At 35.0% G+C, this 21,460-nt stretch overlaps 1 protein-coding gene across 11 annotated transcripts in view; it reads right to left on the reverse strand.

Annotated features, from left to right (window-relative positions):
- The window catches only part of LOC106663561 (TLD domain-containing protein 2), a 357,519-nt gene that overhangs the window by 86,630 nt on the left and 249,429 nt on the right, over positions 1–21,460 (reverse strand). For 6 of the 11 annotated variants that reach the window (XM_024224943.1, XM_024224946.1, XM_014388460.2 and 3 more), the window contains 10 exons: positions 9,173–9,395; positions 8,983–9,107; positions 8,722–8,906; positions 8,522–8,656; positions 8,340–8,460; positions 8,071–8,275; positions 7,721–8,013; positions 7,523–7,665; positions 3,885–4,046; positions 3,186–3,280 (listed from right to left, as the gene is read on the reverse strand). In XM_024224943.1, coding sequence (XP_024080711.1) covers positions 3,186–3,280; positions 3,885–4,046; positions 7,523–7,665; positions 7,721–8,013; positions 8,071–8,275; positions 8,340–8,460; positions 8,522–8,656; positions 8,722–8,906; positions 8,983–9,107; positions 9,173–9,395 — 1,687 coding nt within the window. Of the gene's footprint in view, positions 1–3,185; positions 3,281–3,884; positions 4,047–7,522; positions 7,666–7,720; positions 8,014–8,070; positions 8,276–8,339; positions 8,461–8,521; positions 8,657–8,721; positions 8,907–8,982; positions 9,108–9,172; positions 9,396–9,454; positions 9,652–13,781; positions 13,869–21,460 lie in introns of those variants that run through there. The other 5 variants (XM_024224948.1, XM_024224947.1, XM_024224941.1 and 2 more) reach the window with 5 other exon arrangements.

Genomic DNA, 21,460 nt, shown 5'->3' on the forward strand with positions numbered 1-21,460 from the left:
AAGAGTTCTCTTATAAATTAGATAGTAGGTGGATTTTTCTCAGAGGGCAAAATAATTAATAATACCGATACTATTTGACTAAGGGTAGGCATGTACTTGCTTGACTATTTTGTTCCTCCTGTGAAGATTATGCAATATCAGTGTAGAGAACATGACTGCAGGGGAACTTTTTAGTTAGGGCAAATTCTCTCTACCCGTCGTTTAAATAGTAAGTGTGTAGATGGACAACGTTTTTAGATGCTGAGTTTCATCTCTCTCTTTTGAGACTATTTTGTCCTTGATTATTATACACAAGTTTATAAAAATTGAGTAGCGAGGGATGAGAACATGGACGATGCAATATAAATACCCAAAGTGGAAATGTGTCTAGTATTATATCCAAAACTTTAAATATGTATTCAATTGTTAATCTAAAAAAATTGTTATGGAGAGAAGAAAGTATTTCTGACTATCTGGGAACAATTAATGAAGAAAGATTTTGGTTTTACCATGGGACAGGCCATTGAGGTAAAGTATTTTGCAAAATAGTTCAAGCAAAATTCTGCAGAGCACTTATCACAGAATTTGAGGCTAACATCAAGAGAACTAAGGAAAATCCACCACTCGATTGCAAATATGCTAAAAGTGCATTTAACCATGCAAGTTGTCATGTGCCTGTAGTTACAAATTTTCTTAGTCCCGTTACAGTATGGCCACTCTATTAAAGCAATTATTACACCTAAAGAGGTTCTTGAAGAGGTACCAAAGAAAGCGCTGAGGCTTATAAGAAAAAGAGCACTTTCATAGTAATGGATCTTTATAGGTCACATTGGAGGAATTTAAAATCCTTATCCAATACCCCCAAAAATCTAAAAAGAAAGATACATATCTCCAGTAGGACAAGGCGCTAGACAAAGTCATGCTAAAACAATCCTCACCAAGACTGGCAAATTCACTGCTGCAATTGGAGAGGGCCAGACTCAGAGGAGTGTTAGGACCACCAACCGGTCACTGGCATCTGAGCAAACATCTACACAACATGGGCATATTCAAAGTTAACCCCATTTGATTATGGAATAAGGAGGAGGGGGCGTCGGTGGCCGCAACGGTTTAGGCGTTGACATGGCACTCATCACTGTAAGGTGGTCCTGGGTTCGAATCCAGCATCCCTGCATTCAAACCCGACACTTACAAATGGGCTTTTTTCAAAAACACCGGCACCTTGAGGGTTTATGTGACCTCTGATGTTGTGAACCCTCATAAAGAAAAAAAATAAGGAGGAAGAAACAGAAATGTGAAGTAACTGTTCGATGGTAATAAAAATAGAAACATATGCTGTTGCCAACAAATCCATTTTTAATAATTAGTTGATTTGCTCAAAACTATAAATTTGTCACCCCTGTTCAAGAAACAGTTGCTTAGCGAGAATCATTGAAGCCAAATAAACAGGAGAGTGACAGAGAGAAAATGGTCACAGAGCAAAAAGTGGCTTGTGCCTGCCCTAAAAGTGTGAAATGTTAGTTTTCAAACTTTATTTGTAAATTTCAATCTGAGATGTTATAACCCAATTATACTTAAAATCTTTTGATCTTCAACATACAGTTTGATCAGAAGATAAAAATTCTCAACAAGGTATCCCTTTTGTAGAAGGATGATATTAATTTGGCTTTGATCCTCATCTTTGCCAGTCAGATCAAATACAGGCACGATTACAAAAATTTCAATTACTCATCTTTGTGAAATAATCTAGCCATAAATTTATACTATTTAAGGTAGAACCAAATAATTGAAAATGATCTAATTCCAACTTTCATTTTAAACATTAGAATAGACACAACATTGATGTTTTTGACCAGCAAATTGCAAATTTAAGAAGAAGAAAAATAACTTTATTCTGGGACTGGTGTCCCCTAAGAATAATTTACATGAAAAAATAATTTAAAAAAAAAATAATTTACATGAAACCATCCCCTAACCATCCCCAAATTTAGGATGAGTAGTGCAATTGCCAAGCTTTCACCCTATATTTGACCTAAATCAGGACTATAAAATAATGTTGATTTATAAATTACAACAAGGACAATTATTAGCCCGAGCATGAAAGAATTTGTATGCCTTCTTTACTTTCGGAGGTGTAATTTTATTGTCACCAAAATACGTACAAATACTCTTAATCCATTGATTAAAGATTGTCCTTATTGTAACTTAGAAATCAATTAATTAAGGTTTTTAGTTGAGATAAAAAAGCTGCTCTACCAATTGAACTATTGTGACTTCGATCTTCTCGGACACCAACTCTCCATCTCAACCTACAACCATTCGAATTTTCCCTCTTTTTGCCATTTTCAAATGTTGTTTAATCTATTTGATTTTCGGCGACAAATGAAATGGCCATGGAGAGCTTTAGGATACTTCATTTCAACTTATTAAATTCACTAGTTTTTGTGGTCCGCTTGACCAATTAATATCTTTCAATTAATTAAGGTTTTTAGTTGGGATAAGCTTGAAGTCACAATAGCTCAAGTGGTTGAGTAGCGGCGTATCTAGCCGAAAGTTGTGTGTTCGAATCCTGCACGTGCCAATGACTTTTTTATCTCAACTAAAAACCTTAATTAATTGAAATATATTAATTGGTCAAGCAGACCTCGAAAACTAGTGAATTTAGAAATCAATCTTAGTCCTGAGGCTCCAATATATGCTGAAAGCTTGGCAATTGTTAAATATTCACTGCTGACTGACCACGGCCCTGATATCCCCAGCCTAAAATAGACACAAGAAGATTTTTTTAATATAAAGTTTAATCGTAAAAATTAGGTTTATTTTTGGATAATCTGAGAAAAATCGCATCCTCATTAAAATTGTGATATTAAAAATTACCAGAAGCACAATAAATAAAAAAATACTAATACGTATGAACCGAAATGTAATTACAGGCTTCTATACTACATTCTAGTGTCTAAATCTAACATTTAAACACACTACACAGCCAGTGCTGATGTTTATGTGTAAGTCGTTTACAATTTCACGTGTCCATGAAATGTAAATAATTCTGTTTTTTATCAAAAAAGTTTGTCATATATGATTGTATAAGACGTATAATTGAAGATAAGACAGGGAAAGAATAGAATTGACCAATGGAATTGTTCTGATGATTTTTTAAGACTAACGAGAAGGAAAAATTAACGAATACACTGTTAAATACTCACTATCGAAAGATACAAAAAGTTCGGGCATGTCTTCAACCGAAACCATGCTTCGGTAATCCAATTTTGGCTTCATGTATGTCCCAACTGAGGATCGCCTAAAAACATTTAGAAATCGATTAAAAAACAATAATACATTGATTTATAAATAAATCTTTACTTCCTGGAACAGCATTAAAAAGGAAAGATTTTTATTACATATTGCCTAGACTAAAAAAACACCAATGCTAAAGATCTACTTAACATAAAAACCACAATAATTAAAAAAATAATGTAATAAAAAAAGGCATGCAACATTTTTGACAACCATAGGTGCTAGAACATAATTAGAAACACTGGCATGTACCAAAATAATATACATTTTTAATTTGTGCTCCTCTGATGTCCCACTAATTTAAAACTGGGAGGCAGTGGTTTCTGTGCTAATGGAATATCACATTTATAAGCAGACATAAAGCTTTTTAGATCATCTTTGCTGTTTTGTTCAAGTTCAAATCAAAATCCTTAGCGGAAGCAAATTAAATAAAAAAATGAAAACAAAATTATTTGAAAATACAGTTTTTGAGTAGCACAACATAAAACATCAGTATTATAAATGTAATGCAGGTCTTTTTAATGTCTCAGGGGCAGAATATTTCACACATTCCTGAGTATTCTAAACACAACATTTAAATAGGGAGATTGACGTATCGTGTGACTTACCCTACAGAGCTGATGATGTTGGATGGTGAGAAAGTTGGGGCGGAAGAAGGAGCAGAAATGGGCTGAGAATCGTTGGGCGGGAATTGGAACTTTCCACCATCTTCGCTCGGCGTCTTCATGAAAAGGCCGGATCCAAAATCCGTCACCATGTTAATCGGTGAACTGTCGAGTTTGTCAATTTTTTTTTCCAACAAAAACGTCGAAAAATGGTGGTTAAGTTTTTTGAGGATTTTGTTCAAGGAAGGAGGGCGAGATTGTTGCAATGTTAGCAGCATTGGGGAAAAAAGAAACAAAAGCAGAGAGTTATTTTATCTTCCATACCAATTAAATTTTTTAGAAACTATGATAAATTTGAAATCCATTATCATAAAGCAGCATCTTGATCAAAGTACATCTTAAAAAAAAAATTAAATGCATTCCAAAAGATTTTTTGTGTAAATATTTCATGTACGTGAGCAACTATTGCTAAATTGTTAACACTGTACTAACGCAGCATATAAGAAAAAAAAGACCGTCGTAAGTTGTTTGTTTTTCTGTTCTGCACTAGAAGCATTTGCTTGTACAAAAAAAGTTTAACATTGGTTTTCACACGAATAAAAAGGAATTGATTTGTAATTATTATTATTTCTTCTGACTTTTTCCTTTGGAAATATTGCCATATGAATTTTTTATTTATTCTTTTAGTAGATATTAGTCTTTAGCAGATGGTTCTTTTTATCTATTTATTGTTTTTCCTCCACTCGAGTGGAAGAAGGAAAGACAGGACTACGATGATGCGCCCACACTAGAGCCTAGGAGGTGATGGCTGCCACCTTTGTTATACTTTTCTCCGTCTTTTGTGATGGAATAGCATGCGCCACCTTCATCCAACTCTCTCATGATGGGGTTCACTCCAACCATTCTACCCTGATCAGAGCGGACCCAGAGCCCCTCCCCCAAAAAACCACCTCCGTCTGAGAGCCCACAGTTTTTATATTACCTTAAAAAGAAATGATCGAAAGAAATTTGTAAATTAACACAAAAACCGTCATGAACTTGCCAACAGAGTTTCAAGACTTATTGGGCCAAATATACTTGGGTCGCTATACAGATCATCCGATAGTTGTTTTCCCTGATTTTCATACTCCATGCATTCTAGTATAAGACTGGGATTTGATGGACTGTTGCATGTTTTTGTATAGGTTTTTTTCTTCTCCCCCTTTCGATAAGCACAAAACTAATATTGGGTTGTCCGGAAAATAATGCAGGATTTTAAGTTTTCNGGAAATTATTTTGATTAAAGAACATTGCTTTAAAGTAACTAGTTTCTTTTTTTTTGTTTAATACCAAAATCCTGCATTATTTTCCGGACAACCCAATAACATGGCTGCTACTTCTCTTTTTTGTATTTAAGACATCTCTCAGAACTGTCCATTGCATGTGTGTCAATGCTCTGAAGCAGACTTGTGAGAGTTGCCATGGAGAGTTGCTTTCCGAGAGTGAACTTGGGTAAATTTCACTCTCTCGTGCGAAGGGCTCTGAGAGTAACTCTGTAAACCTGCCAGTTCTGCGCACCTATAGGATGCACCAGATATAGTGGCCTCCTTTGCCAATGTATCTACAGTTTCAATATAATGAACACCCCCATGACCTTTAACCCAGCATATTATCACATTTTCTTCAGTTACTTTTAGCTCAAAGATATTTCTGTAAATATCTGTAATGATATAATTATTAAATTTACAGCTTGGGGTTACATTATCTATACTATCTACGGCGCTTCGACAGTTCATTAAGATGTAGAATTTAGTTTCATTTCTTCTTTTAATGCATTCAAGCGCTTTATCTATGGCAGTCGATTCTGCTGTGTAGACAGTGAGTTTGGAAGAGTGTACTATTTTTTAAATTTTGTTTTTGTAATCAACAATGGTGCAACCTGGCCTAACATCCAAGAGTGACCAATCAATAAAAATTTGCAGGTGATCTGGACAGTTTACAGCTATGACCGTTATACATTCTGTCTGAATTAAGTGTTGAGAGGACTACAAGTAATTTTTTTGTGTCAATGTTGTTTCACTATAATCTAGCTGGTATGGTCGACACACCTTTATGTTCGAACTTTTTCTGTGAGAGTAACTATATTGTTAAAAATAGGGCTCTCGTGATTGACGAGCTAAGTGAGGAAATTCAAAGCCAATTTTAATCGCCTTAACTCCATGTGACACTCAAAACTTTCTACTGACAAAGCCATGGTTGGAGTATTTGGCAAACCACCAAGGATTCGCCTTAGGCAAACGTTATGAAAAATGTCAATATTTTTTCAAATAGGAGTGGTAGGCCTGTCTATAAAAAATTGACCCAAAATTGATCACTGATCTGATGAACAATTTATAATGCAGCATGGCTATGAACAGATCGGAACCCCATTTGTTACTTCAAAAACTTTTTAAAATGTTGTACAATTTTTCTCCTCTAGCTAACTAGATATTTTATATGAAGTTTCAAAGATAGTTTTTCATTCAGATGAGGACCCAGAAACTTGACACTATATTTTACCGGAAATTTAAGTTTCCTAATTTTTTAGTGGTTACATGATTCATTTGGTGCTTGATCAAGAATAGGGACTTTTCCTAAGATATCTCAAGACCATTTGCATCCATCCATTTTAATAAGTTATTTAACGATGACTTACATTTTTCTATAGTGTTTTCTGTTAAATATAAACTGTCATGATTTTTGCCTCATCTGTAACTACCATATCCAGGTTTGCTGCATATATCGAGTACAATAACGGGCTTAGAATATTGCCTTGGGGGAGACCCTTAAAAATTCGCTTGGAACTATAATAATAAAAAAAAATCTTCCCATCATTAAAGCCAAAATGTTTTGGACGAATACGTTTGGAAGGCCTAGTTTCATTAATTTATGGCATAAACTATGGTTATTGATGTTATCTTAGGCACCAATTATATCCAAAAATAGTCCCAAGTCAGTTTTTTCTGTGTAAATGCAAAATTTATAGCTACAATTAATTTAGCCTGAGCATCCAAAACAGACGGGTTCCTTTAAAATCTGTTCTGGCTATTTGGGAACCCTGAGAAGGTAGGCAGGCCAAGATGATCGCCAAGAATCAAATTAGGTTCATCACCCCACAGATCACAGGAGGAAATCGATAATTACTAAAGACTGTTAAATTATTTTATGCCTAATATAATAAAATTTATATTATTAAGAGATGTTATTTTCTCGCAAAAAGCTTCAAACTTCTCTTGATAATCAAAACATTTAATTATCTTCAAATAATTTTTAGACTATCAATATTTGTATTTGGTCTTTCACATATTTATACAGAGAAAAACAACTGTTTAATTATTTTGAGGTCATTTTTATTTATTTATTTATTTTTTTTAAAGTCGAGATTTTTGTGAACTTTTAATCCTATTTTCCATTAAATAAATATGAAGTAGAAAATGATATAATCAAGTTTTGTATAATTGTACAAAACGCATTTAATTGATGCTGCTTAATAAGCCGTAAAAATATACTGCAATTCTATTTTATTTACAAAATTTATTTTGCTTTTAAAAAAATGCCTACAAAAATATTTAAGCTTAATTAAAGAAAAAATTAAGGATGTAGATCAATAATAATAAACTGACCTTGAGAAAACTTTAGATATGCTGAAAACCGAAGAAGGCGTGTGTGATGGGTGTGAGTCGGCTGAGGACGGCAGGGAATCCTTTTCATCACTGCCGGTAAAACCTTCCACCCAGGAAAGAGGATAAGACAGTCTTTTAAGCATCTGAAAATAGAATAGTTTACAATAAAAGCATTTACGCGTATGCCGTTTTTCATACCTTGCTCTTTTTAGGTTCTTGCTTTTCCTCATCCTTTTTCGCCTCTTCTTCTATACTAAATGATACTGATTGTTTCTTCTTGTCGTCCTCGACGTTCGACTCGAGCGGCTGCACCAGTTTTGGAGGCAGAAACTCACCGTCTCCTGCAAGTAGGATGTCAGCGTCCGAGTAAACCGTTTTCCTCTGCACTGGGGCTGAAGGTGGAGGGTCTCTTATATCTATCCCTGAGTCATGACACGACAACTTAACTAAATGACCTTCACTACCTCTTCTGCCCTCATCGGCTAAACCTCCTAAAACACGCGATGATTAAAGCAAATGAGGTAGTGAATTTGGTACAGCTTTATTACCTGGTTCGTTTCCAGCTTCGTGTTCCACTTCTTGGAGCGATTCCTCTCTTTCTAATGAGTTATCTATCGAATGTTTAGGAACTGCCCAATGGTGGTCTAAACATGACTTTCTTCTTTCCTCGGTTGCCCTGATTAAAGCTTCGGCATCGACTCTATCATCTTCAATCGGACTCTTATCTTCAGCTGTTGTATCCTGATTATCACTCTTAAATTTTAACAGTATTGTCAAAGATATGAATTTCAAATCAATAATATATTAATATACTTACAAGCTTATCAATCGTACTATTAGTCGGTGTGACTAGGTCTCGCTCAAATGCCTTTGGGAAAGCATCTCCATCTCTTTGAGCACCACTGTACCAGCAAGTATCATCTTCTTCAGTCGATGATCTTTAAAAAATTAATTTAAAAAAAAATTAAAAGGATAGTAAAACAACATTTATAAATATACCTAAGATCTGGCAGGGTTTCTTTTGCAGAAAGATCTCTACTGTCACCCTGATTGGTCGAGAGGAGGCAACTGACATCACCCTCACCTTCGGACTCTTCACTCTTCATGTGGTAAACCTCAGGTTTGGGTACATTTCTAGAATTGGGTTAATTAATGTTTGTTTGTTAAATAATTTGCTTGTTTTATATGCTAAAATTTACTTGTTTTCTGTGTGGCCCACTCTCATATGAGCTATATCATTATAGATTGCTGCGTTAACTACATAATCCATGGGGGCAATCACTCCGTAAGATTCGGGCCCTCTTTCAATCACAAGAGGATCGGAAACATTTGGATCAAACATAAGGGCATTTGGCGTGACTATAAGTGTTCCACTGACTACTCCCTGTAAAAAAAATTATGCTTGTTTCGTTTTCCTCTGGTTTATTATTTAATAATTAATAAATTAAAAAATTACGCACTTGACCGTCAGTAATATGCCTGACATTTATTCTCAAGAATTTTTCCAAATGGGGCGATGAAGGTGTTCCCACCCTCTCAACATGCCCTGGCTTTGGAGAATTGACCCGCAATGTCTCCAGTATATCTGGAAGAAAATTCACTTTGAAAGTGGAAACTAATATGAAAATATTATAGGATTTTTTTGTTTACCCTCTTCATCTGTGTTGTCGCTCCTCTCTGTGCTTGCCGTCTGCGAAGCGTGATCTCCACCATCTTCGCCTTCCTGTTTTGCCTTCTTGGCCGATTTGTCCGGCACGCGTATCACCTGGCCTGGGAAAACTGTTCTCGAAGCGAGCCTGTTCAACTTGGCAAGCTCTGACGGGGTTGTGTCAAACCTTGCCGCTACTGAGGTCAGTGTGTCCGATGATTCCACCTGAAAAGAAAGAAAACTTGTGTAAAATATCCACGCATGTTGAAAAATTGATCCAATACCGTGTTGTAAGGCTCATAGAAAGTCTGGTATATAAATTGCACTAATGTCTGAAACATTTAAAGTTTTTCTACACTCTGTACTGTAAAGAACTGACGTCCACTTTTGGAGACCCACGATAAGGTCTATTTTACAACTATCAATTGAGATAAGAGCTTGTTTATAGTAGACACGTTAGTTCACAAGCAATAATTTCACAATTTGTTGTTGAGTTTTTAATGCAGTAATGTCTGCTTTATTAACTTGATTATTCAAAAAAAAATTTTTTTGACAACATATTGCACGACAAAACTGATGAAACAAGTTAACAGATAAACTTAAAGAATACTTAAGTTTATTTTGAACCATTCTGTGTCTATCGCCGACTCTAAAACGTTTAATTATAATCATACAGATAAACACTGCGCAATTTGGAAAAAAATGTTTTTAAACCAAATATCTAATGTCTTATCACTGTGAATTGTTCTTCCACTCACGCGCTATTTGTAAATGATAAAGAATACACCACCTCATGGGTCGAAACAAGAACTAATTCATTCCTGTCTTGCACCGAAGAGGGGAGTGTGAACAAGTTCTGTACACACCATCCTCAAAAGAATTAACGGTGTATTTTTAAAAATAAATTTCGACTTTCTGCCCACAAGCACATCATTTAAAAATATTTTCAAATATAAATCGTTCATAATTTTTCTTGGCGATGGTGATAAGGTCCCAATTACACTACAATGAAGCATACACTAACTATAAATCCTTCTTTTGGAAATGTTATATTATAAAAATTATATAAAGTCAAAACAAAAGGAGCTTTTATGCATTAAGATTGGAGAAAAAAGTAGGTTTCCTTTCTTAATTTGGAAATGCATTGCATTATAATATAATAATATTATATTCAAACTGATATAATATTCTATGTCCGATGGGACTTTCAGGTATGAACCAGAAAATCCTTTTCCCCATCAAATAAAACAGTGTTTCGCAAGGCTAAGTACCATTCTAAATTCAGTATACACATCCCGATACAGTACTCATCCAGGACTAATCTCTCCTATTTGGCAAAATGACCTTAGAAAAACCAAATTGCAAATAACCTTTGCTTTTGCCATATCATCTCCTCAAAACTACTACAATTCTGTTACTCTCCCAGCAACCAATGTCCGCTATTTGGGATTTTACATTGACAAAAGACTTACTCGGGACTACAAACCTTGATTGTAAAAACCGAAACTAAAAACCAATCCGCATGAATAGAATCAAACTGTGGGGTTCAATGAAGCGTTACAACCTCCAAAGAGTCCAGTTGTTACAGTCCAAAATCTTTCGAACCCAAGTTACCTACTTCGTATACAACTTTACTATCCACACATCACACTGATCTTGTGAACTTCAAGAAGCAGAAGACCCTTGACCCTCATCCCAACACCTTTCTCATGTAGAGTAATTCTGAATGTGGATTATAAACACTATAAAATAAATTTCTAAATATTTCACTTAGTTTAATTTTTCAAAATCCCATGCAGAAATGTCAGAGCAGTGATAACGCATCTGAAAGGAGGTAAATAAATCAAAAGATAAGAAATTTGTTGAAAAAAGTAAACACAAACCATTATGATGGCAAAAATAAAATCTTTGATAATTTGAATCTACTAAAAACAAAAACCAAAACAAAATATTTAACAATAAATAGGGTTTCTTTAATTTAAAGTGGTTGTTTTTAAACAGATTAAAACTTCAGACAGTTAGTATGTCTTGGAAGCTATTCTGACTCTGAACACTAAAAATAAAAAATTTCATGAAGGAAATTAGTTGATTTATTTAAACTGAGGGAATGAGTGAGTGAGAGAGAGGGAGAGAGAGAGAGAGAGAGAGAGAGAGAGAGAGAGAGAGAGAGAGAAGAAAGTGAGAGGATGAGAAAGGACAAGAAGATAGAGAAAAGAGAGAGGTAGAAGGAAAGAGAGTAAATTATAATCTTCTACAGAATGACAAAAAAAGAAGACAGTTACTTTATTAAAATACAATAAATACCTATTAATTTGATCTAAAACTTCAATAACAAAAGTAATTAGTGAAATACTTGAACCTAGAAGTACAAATAAATAAAACAACATCTATTAAAAGATTTTCTTGGAAAATTCCATAAAAATCAGTATGTGTATTCTATTTATAAATAACCAGGTTGAACAAAAACAGGACGGAATAGGGTTTAAAAATTTGATTTTTACGATATTACTGAGAAGTGGTGAACTGCCCTTTCATTTAATAATTTAGGTAAATGGAAAAGTTGACAAAGAACGAGAAATTACAGGGATGCTACAAGTCGAATTAAAAGAGCACAAAGGGTAATTTGACAAGCATTTGGGGAAGGCTGGAAAATCCATCGGTCCTGAAAAATTCAGTCTGTCCTAAACTTTAATAATGTTAACTCCTGACGTTACAATAAACTTAAAAACGGTCATTTAAGTTTTGGTAATATAGGTGAGGTGTTCAAAGAAACGGGTTAAAAAGGAGGTAGGAGTATTTGCAAAAGGGCATGAAATGACTGTTGGCATTTAATGGCTTATCACAGCCAAATTTCTTCCTAAACAACAGACATATTAATCATTTTGAAGAGAAATTCTGTAATAGTGTAATTCAAAACATTCCATGGAAAAATTCACAAATGATTTGCCAAAACTATTTTTTTTTTAATTATTATTTTCTATTCCACCTATTTCCATGGGTGCATCTGGATCTGAGTGAATTTGTAGATGTAGATCATATTTAAAGTAGTACAGGCTAATTATCAGCGGAAACGTTCATTCAGGTTAAAGTTACAATCTCACAACCATATTATCAATACCAGCGCAATAATCTATAATTTTCAATAGCGCCCAAGATCTATGTACTATTTAATTCATGAATTTGATCATCATTGTAAACAGATTGATCAAAGAGGGCGAGTCATAATCTATTTATACATCTTCAACCTTAAAATGTAATATTTTCAGTAATAAAGCACTGTAATAATTTATTAATTTCATATTGTTTTTACTGTACATCATTGAATAGTGCTAATATTTAAAACTGTCAAAGATAAATTTATTTATGGATATTTTCAGTCAATATAATCAATAGTATTTATATTAAAAAAAAAAAAAAAAAAAAAAAAAAAATCAAGCAAAGAAATAGACAACATAAAATATTTTCTATAATAAAGCACCGTAATAATTTATTAATTTCACCATATTACAATACATCTGTGTATTGTTTTCCTGAATAGTCCCAATATTTAAAACTATCAAAGATAAATTTATTTATGAAGGGTTTCAGTCAAAAAGCTCGATAGTACTGATGTATAAAAATTTTTAATGAGGCAATAAACAGAATAAAATATGTATTATTATTTACATAGAGCACCACAATAATTGAGTTCGTCAATGTTAACCGTATTTATTGGCGTTTCTTACATTTTCAATTCCAATATAGTCAACTTTCCTACATTAAATATGTATGGAGTTTTTCTGTCAAAAGGCTCAATACACTAATGAAAAAAAAGTACAAACAGGCAAAGAAACAAATAAAATAAAATATGCAGTATATTTCATGTACACAAAGTACCTTAATAATTTATTAATTTCACCGTTAATTTTTAATCGTACATATATCATTAGTGTGTATTACATTTCCATGCATATTATACATACTTAAAACTTTTGAAAAAAAATATTTATGGAGTATTTCAGTTAAAATACACAGTAGAACTAATGTAAAAAAAAGATAATCGGGGAAAGAAGCAATCAAAATAAAATAGATAATAATCTACATAAATTACAGCAATAATTTATTAATTGCACCGTTAATTTTGAACTATCGTCTATCAATTTATGTGCGTGTTACCAGAAAGAAGAAATGGTCTGAAACTAGCACATTTTCCAGTTGATATTTTTGTATGATTTTTTTATTACGTCTGTGCAGGAACTTTGCATGGGTTTGCCTACTTAATTTTAAAGTTAAGTTTCTGCTGTCACCGTCTACGTACATCTTTTTTGAGGAAGGGAGAATTGTTACTATTCGCCTCTGGGTTTTATCCTTAATAAAATACGTTATAAACTTCGATTTTATTTTTACAAATTATAGGTTTAAAGGTTTTTAAAGAGGGCGTGAAAGAAGGGTTATTAAAAGAAAAAACAAAGCAAAAACCTTTCTTGTTAAACAAAACTAGACTACATCTTCTGGTTGAAATTAGACTTTTATACAAAAATAAGGTAAAAAAAGGCAAAATTACAGCTCTAAAGAGTAATGTGATACCGAATTCAAGTGAATTAAAAGAATGGAAAAATTAATAGGCCCCACCTTCAGAAAAAGCTGATTGTTCTCATGGAACAATTTGCCCATTCTGTCATTGTCAGTAATGATATTAAAGAGTTCTTGTGAAAGGAAAGCAGGGTAGTCTGAACCGATTCCTGGGATCGCGTTTGACAATCACAACATAACCTTTTGCAGATGGCCTACTTGGCCGGCATCCCCTCCGCTAGATGTTGTTTTTGCCGTTTGCCGCCGGGTGAGACCCAACATTCAACAACATAAACAACCTACCACGTGCTTTTGAAAACGTTTACCATTTTATGATCCAGTCTTTTCTCAGATCGATTTTCCGCGTATAAATGTATTTAATGAGACTGAAAGCTTATTCTTACAGATTATTAAAATTTAATTAACATTTTTCTACCTCTTTTCCTAAACCTTTGTCTCTCGGGAACTGTCTTCGATCAAATAAAACATTTATCAATCTTAGTTACCGAAATAAATTGTGGTATAACATAAATAAACGAAAAGAAAGTAGTAAGGAAAAGAGTTCCACTCACTTAGTTCGCAAGCAGCTACAGAAAAAATCTAATAATCTATGAATATATTGGACAAATATAATTTTATAATTTTTAGTCAGCTTTTCATATTTATTTTCGTCTTTTTTTAATTGGGTTTCAGGCTACGAGCAAAACTCACATAGAGGTAAAGAATTAAAGGCTGGAAAGAGCACTTTTTTCATTGAATGTTAATCCTTCAAAAAATTGATTCATGGATATTTTTTGAGGTACATATACATTATTCTTCCCTCATGTTATATATCATTAATCGTGTACGAGTTCGCCATTTTGAACATAAATAATTGTTCAAAGAGGTAGGAAAGAAGTTTTACTCTCCATCAATCTCTTTTACTTTCTTCAATACTTTACTTTTACTTTTATCACATAAAATATTCTATTATCACATGGATTTTTGGCACACTTTCTCTCTCTCACAAAACACAAACACTTTTCCCTTTCCTTACCTCAACCTGACTTCCTTTTTGCTCTCTACAGATTTTCAAAATCTATCTCACTCTCACTCTCACTCTCTCTCACTCACTCTCTCTCTTTCTCTCTCTCTCTCTCTCTCTCTCTCTCTCTCTCTCTCTCTCTCTCTCTCTCTCTCTCTCTCTCTCTNTCTCTCTCTCTCTCTCTCTCTCTCTCTCTCTCTCTCTCTCTCTCTCTCTCTCTCTCTCTCTCTCTCTCTCTCTCTCTCTCTCTCTCTCTCTCTCTCTCTCTCTCTCTCTCTCTCTCTCTCTCTCTCTCTCTCTCTCTCTCTCTCTCTCTCTCTCTCTCTCTCTCTCTCTCTCTCTCTCTCTCTCTCTCTCTCTCTCTCTCTCTCTCTCTCTCTCTCTCTCTCTCTCTCTCTCTCTCTCTCTCTCTCTCTCTCTCTCTCTCTCTCTCTCTCTCTCTCTCTCTCTCTCTCTCTCTCTCTCTCTCTCTCTCTCTCTCTCTCTCTCTCTCTCTCTCTCTCTCTCTCTCTCTCTCTCTCTCTCTCTCTCTCTCTCTCTCTCTCTCTCTCTCTCTCTCTCTCTCTCTCTCTCTCTCTCTCTCTCTCTCTCTCTCTCTCTCTCTCTCTCTCTCTCTCTCTCTCCCTCCCTCCCTCCCTCTTTGACTCTCCATCTATTATTTTTTATGAGTACCTATAAAGATTTCCTGGACTGGGCAACACTTTATTCCAAATGTATTCTTGTTAAGGAGTTTTGAGTTATTAGTGGGTTCTAGGAGCAGATTAATTTTTTTTTAAGTTTTCCGTTATGGCTAAAGTTTCCTTTTTGACAATGTATTCAATGTGCAAATGAGACAAGGTTCAGATTGTGCATTAAATGCCGTAAAACAATTATATGAAGATATAATATAAGCTAAATAATCAAATTGAACGTGGTAAATTATATTTGCCACTGTCGATTTGTGAGCCTTGCTGTTACGGAAAATGTCAAGGCTAAGTGGCAATATGATTTTCGCTGTTCCGCTTTGGATTTATATAATGAGAAAAAACTATTTTATGGAACTAACTACTTTTTATTTTTAAAAAACCATAAATAGTTTTGGACGTAAAAATTCACATATACGATTTTTTTGGTTGGGAAATAGTTAAGGTGAACTATGAAAGAAGCTTATTTCGTTTAAATAATGCGGACAACTTAAACCAGATAAACACGTCATGGGTGGCAAGCATAGGGACGAAAACATTTTCACATTAGTTTACAACGTGTGTGATTTTTAGTGACTGTTAATTAATGATTATTTGGAGATCGTGAGATGCGGTCTAGTATGACGTAGGTTTTAGAAAAACATTTTCTTTATCTGCCAACGTTTCGATCTTTATTGAGATCATCTTCAGGATCTTCAGGGCTCAAAGTGTTTTCTGCGTAATTGGTGTCATTCTTGTGTGTCGTGTTGAGAGTGCCTGTCTGGAGGAGCCCTGAATTCTGAAGACGATCTCAATAAAGTTCGAAACGTTGGCACAATAAAGAAAATGTTTTTCTAAGTCACACCAGACGGCATCTCACGATCTCCAAATAATTAGTTTACAAAAAAAACCATCGCCGAACCCGGTTGAAATGCGCGATGCGATTTTTTTTGCATGACAATTTGGAGCAACAGGCTCTTTTGTACAATGTGTCCGTTCTTTTCTACCTTTTCCTCGTTTTATTGTTCTTCCACCCTTTCGTCTATTTTTATCGCTGACCGGACCGGCAATTAGTGCTGAAGATCTAAAAGTCTCGGGTGGAAAATGACGCAGCCGGAAGGACCTTGGCTAGAAATACAACGAGAAAAGTCGCGCCTTAATAATAAAAAGAAGAGAATTCTCTTATACAAACCAGTTTCAATGCTAAGAAATAATTAAATTAATAATAAAAATATTGAAATCGACATACTTTTATGAAGACATAAAAAACCCAAGGTATATGTCGATAGAAGTAATAAAAAACATTGGACATTCCAATATTTACTATTAAAGTCTTCAGACTGGATTTTTTAGTTTCCATGGGAGAAGGAATGGAAATAAGGTGTTTGCATATTTTGTTATCGAGGCCGTCGGTTTTAAACTGCTTTATTATGTGCGTGAATGTGAATTTTCCAAAGAGCTAATGAGAGTTTTCTATTAACATTTGCCGACAACACATCTACTTCCTTACTGAAAACACTTCACCACTATGCTTCTTCATAAAATAAAAAATACGTAAATTTGTCATCAGAACATAAACGTTGATGGGTACGTCCTAGGTCATAAATTAACGCCATCGTGATAAATGGAGGTCTAATTTTTGCAATTAAAACGTGTCGCCAGTACTAACCTACGTTGTTATCTGAGCTTCATCATTTAGTGATTGTGGAGCTTGGTGCATTAAAAAATTAAGTGTACCTGGCAAATTGACGTTACTTCATTAAATTGCATAAATATTTTACATATCCATAATCAATTTGTAGTAATCACTTCAATGTAAAGTATAATGTTGTAAGGTATTGGTTGAAATGAAAAAGTTAGTGTCACGAGCGGGATTCGAACCCACGACCTTCGGCTCAATACGCCGCTGCTCTAACCAGTTGAGCTATCTTGATTGGCTGAGTGGTTAGAGCAGACGCGTATTGAGCCGAAGGTCGTGGGTTCGAATCCCGCTCGTGACACTAACTTTTTCATTTCAACCAATACCTTACATAAAAAGATTAATAAATTAAAAGAATTGCTTGGTCAATCGGACCACGAAATATTATGGATTTATATATATTACACAGGGCGGGCGACCAGGACCCGAGGGGTTAAAAGCCTGAGTAGGCCCGTACCCCATCCCTAAAAGGTCCGGGACCTGGTCGGCTCACGAGTCCTGCATAAACCTATTGGACCTATTCACAAACCCCAGGATTGTGGACCATTTTATCCTGGGGAGTGTTTTGGTTATGTCCTCTCCTTCGAAAGTATTAAATCTTTCCCTAGCATACCTATCGCATTCTGCGAGGTAGTGTCGGGCCGTTTCTTCTTTTGTTTCGCAGAAGCGGCAGAAGGGGTCTGGTAGAGTACCCATTATGAAGAGGTGTCTTCTCAAGGGGCAATGGCCCGTTAGGATACCTATCAGCCTCCTTATTCCCCTCCTAGAGTTAGAGAATAGCCATTTCGATTCTTTAGGTTTGATTTCCTTCAGAAACTCCTTCGATTGCCTGCATCCTGGGGACATATTCCATTCCTTAAGGAATTGTTTCATGCCCCAGCTACAGATTTAGTAAAGTATAATTTTTCCTTGGGCGACTGGTGACTAGTTTCCCTTCCTACCTAAAAGATTTTAATTTCCATACTCCAGAAAGTGCACTACGCTTTGGTAATTCTTTCATTATTTAGCATCTAGTGAATTCATCCAGCTTTCATTTCTTCTTCCATCTATTTAATCAGTTCAGCTTTTACCATGCTTTGAGGCGTGCCAATTTGTTGTTTGAACTAAAGGGTGTTGGGGCATGACCTGTTTTTGCTAGTTTGTCAACTTGTTTAATGCCTCAAATGACCTTGAGTCCTGGTACCCCCTGATTTCGTTTGCACAGGATGGAGATTTCTTGGACAACTGGTGACTAGTCTCCCTTCTTTTCAATGCAACCTAAAAGATTTTAATTTCCATACTCCAGAAAATGCACGACGCTTTGGTAATTCTTTAATTATTTTGTACCTAGTGAATTCATCCAGTTTTCATTTCTTCTTCCGTCTATTTAATCAGTTCAGCTTTTACCATGCTTTGAGGCGTGCCAGTTTGCTGTTTTGAACTAAAGGATGTGAGGGCTGGCCCTGTTTTTACTAGTTTGTCAGCCTTTCTTTGCTTTCAATCCTCTCGTGTCATATCACTCACATCAAAGCTTGATTTCGTTTTCCCAGGAGTTGAGGTATATTGGACATTCCCAGACCTGCTTTAAGTTGAAGGAGGAGAAGTCTAAATCCTACAGACCTGCTGGAATATCTGAGAATATGGATCTTTTAATCCTTTCTTTAGTTGGATTGATACAAGTTGGTACTACCCTTTCAAATTTCTTTGAGTATTTTGCACATAGTGACTCCAGTCTGGGGTCATTTAATTTGTTCACTTTCGTTTTACAATGCACTCCGTTGTGCCAATTTGTCGTTTTGGACTAAAGGTCGTGAAGGTTGGCGCTGTTTTTGTTAATTTGCCGGCTTGTTCGATGCCTCCAATCACCATCGTATCCACTGATTTCGTTTTCACAGGAGTTAGAAGTATGTCGAATATTCCCAGACCTGCTTTGAGGTGAAGGTGGAGCAGTCTAAACGCTTCAGTGCTGCTAGGTTGTCAGTTCCCCCCTTTTCAAATATTTCTTTTACTGCACAGAGTTCTGTTACATATGTCTCAGCTTGGAAAATATGGTTTTGGGTCCTAGAGGTTCGCCAGGTCAAATTATGTGCCTTTACTCCTGTCCCACTCCATGTTACATTATACAATAGATCCATCAAAAGGCGTCTGTGTTACTTTTAGGGATTTTATTTTTATTTGGGAGGCTCTGTTAAAATGTGCTTTTAATTCCATATTGTAAGACGTCTTTCTAACCTTTCTTCTTAGAATTTTATGATTTTGTTTCCTTTCGTTCTAAGATCTGTTTGTAAGATAATATACCATCTTCTGGAATGCAGTGCCACTTCCATTGCTGAAAATGGGCAAGTATGCATTGTCATCTAATTCCCAAGTTTTTGGCCACTATACTACAGATCCATATGTGTCCAGAGGTCTAATCGTTGTTGCGTATACCAAGCAGTCATTTTTGTATTTATACCCCATGGTATACTTCAAAATTTTTGGCCCACACGTGTTATGTACTTTTTTTACTGATTTGCCTATGTGTTTTGATCTAGTGTTTTCCTATTTTCCCAGAAACTTGCTCAGCAGAAAGATATAGTTTTATTATTTTAAACAGGAGGCTGTTAGTTTGCACTTCTGACTCTTTGTGAATCGCATTAGTTTGTTCGAGTTGCAGACCCAAATTATCACATCGACTTTCTGATAATTTAAGAGCTCTGCATTTGAGATGAAACAGTTTCAACATATTTACCCTTTATGTCATCGGTATATACCTATGGCAAGGTTTGACTCTCTTAGCTCTACAATCAGGTCGTCAATTACCCAACAGGAGTGGCGATAGTATATCCCCTTGGGGGCGTCCCTTATTGTGGTATTATTGCCATTACCAAGGGGGTAGCTTGCTCCCAAATTTAGGGCAGTTTCCGTGGATTGTGTTTTTATTTGTTTCTCGGAATCATAATGGAAACATAAAGGTTGTTTGTATCTTTATAAAGGTGAGATTAACAACCTCCCTAAGTGTTTTCTTTCCTAGGCTCTTTTCTTAATTTGTTCTTTGTCTTCAAATTGCTCTATATTAATAGAATATCAAAGTCATATTTATATATTTATTATAATTAAAGTTTCCTATTTCTTTGCAAGATTAAATGAATCTAATTACATTAAATTCAATTAGAGCGGATTGATTAAAAAATGATATCATAAGATAAGCAGAAAGAATCAAAAGGCAACATAATTAGGGTGAAATTGCAACGAACTAATGACAGGAGCAGGACATAACGCAAACAAAACTTGGGGAAGTAGTTAAAAGCTACAATTTCCAGAAACTGTAGGTCAAACAGAATGTAAATTTATACAAGACTTCCTCCCTTAGTTTATTCCTACTGGCGAACCGGCGGAATAATTAAATAAACGCGCCGCCTTTTGAAAATAAAAACTAATTTGACATGGGACGGAAAGGAGGGCATTAATGATTAAATGAATTTTGTAAAAGTGACGCTCACTTTCGATCACACATTTCAACTTTTCGTTCAGTTATATTGCGATTAATTAAATATTCCTTTTTCTTTTAATTTATAAAGCCACGCTCATGATAAAAAAGGACAGTCATTGGACCCCCACGTCAAATCACATATTTTAATAAAAATGATTTTAATATTTTTTAACAAAAAGATTAAATGGAGAAAATGGCGAAACATTACTACAGGAGTAGTTATCGACCAGTATGTAGATTAACGATGTTTTTTTGAGGATCAGGGATGTGATCCAATTAAAGAGGATTGTTATATCTACCAGGCCCTTTTATTCTGTCTTCATCAGGGCTATAAAAAACCCATTTGATATCCTGACAAGCCCACTGAACATGGCAAAATGTTGTAACTCATACCATAGACCAAGCCTAACTAACCAACTCACCGTGCCCTCATCCTAACCTAACACTAAAGCCGGGAACACACTACCCGACGCCTTGCCATGTTTTGGTAGGTTGTGCACATCTATGCGACGTCAAGCGTACTCCACGTACAGTCCACAGCATGTATCACAAATTACTATCTCAATCACAACGCCTCTTTTGTTCTTAATTCATTATTTTGAGCAAAACTGTGTAATAAATTGTTAGTTAAATTCATTATATCAAAAAATGGTATTCCGATGTTTTGATCAATTTTCTACCAAATCATAGAAATTAATTTTTTTTAAATAAAACTAATGTGTGGTGATTAGTGACCGTTAATCGATTTCTAAATAAATAAAACTAATGAATTTTTGATCTCGGTTAATTTGGTTTAATTTTAAAATGGGTATGTTGTAATTAATATAACGGCAATCATACATGTAGTTTTAATAAAAATATGAGTGTCCGGCTCTTTTGTCTTCGACTGTACTCGATGCTACC

Source organism: Cimex lectularius, unplaced genomic scaffold, assembly GCF_000648675.2.
Source record: "Cimex lectularius strain Harlan isolate CLEC.00 unplaced genomic scaffold, Clec_2.1 scaffold100, whole genome shotgun sequence".
NCBI classification, from domain to species: domain Eukaryota; kingdom Metazoa; phylum Arthropoda; class Insecta; order Hemiptera; family Cimicidae; genus Cimex; species Cimex lectularius.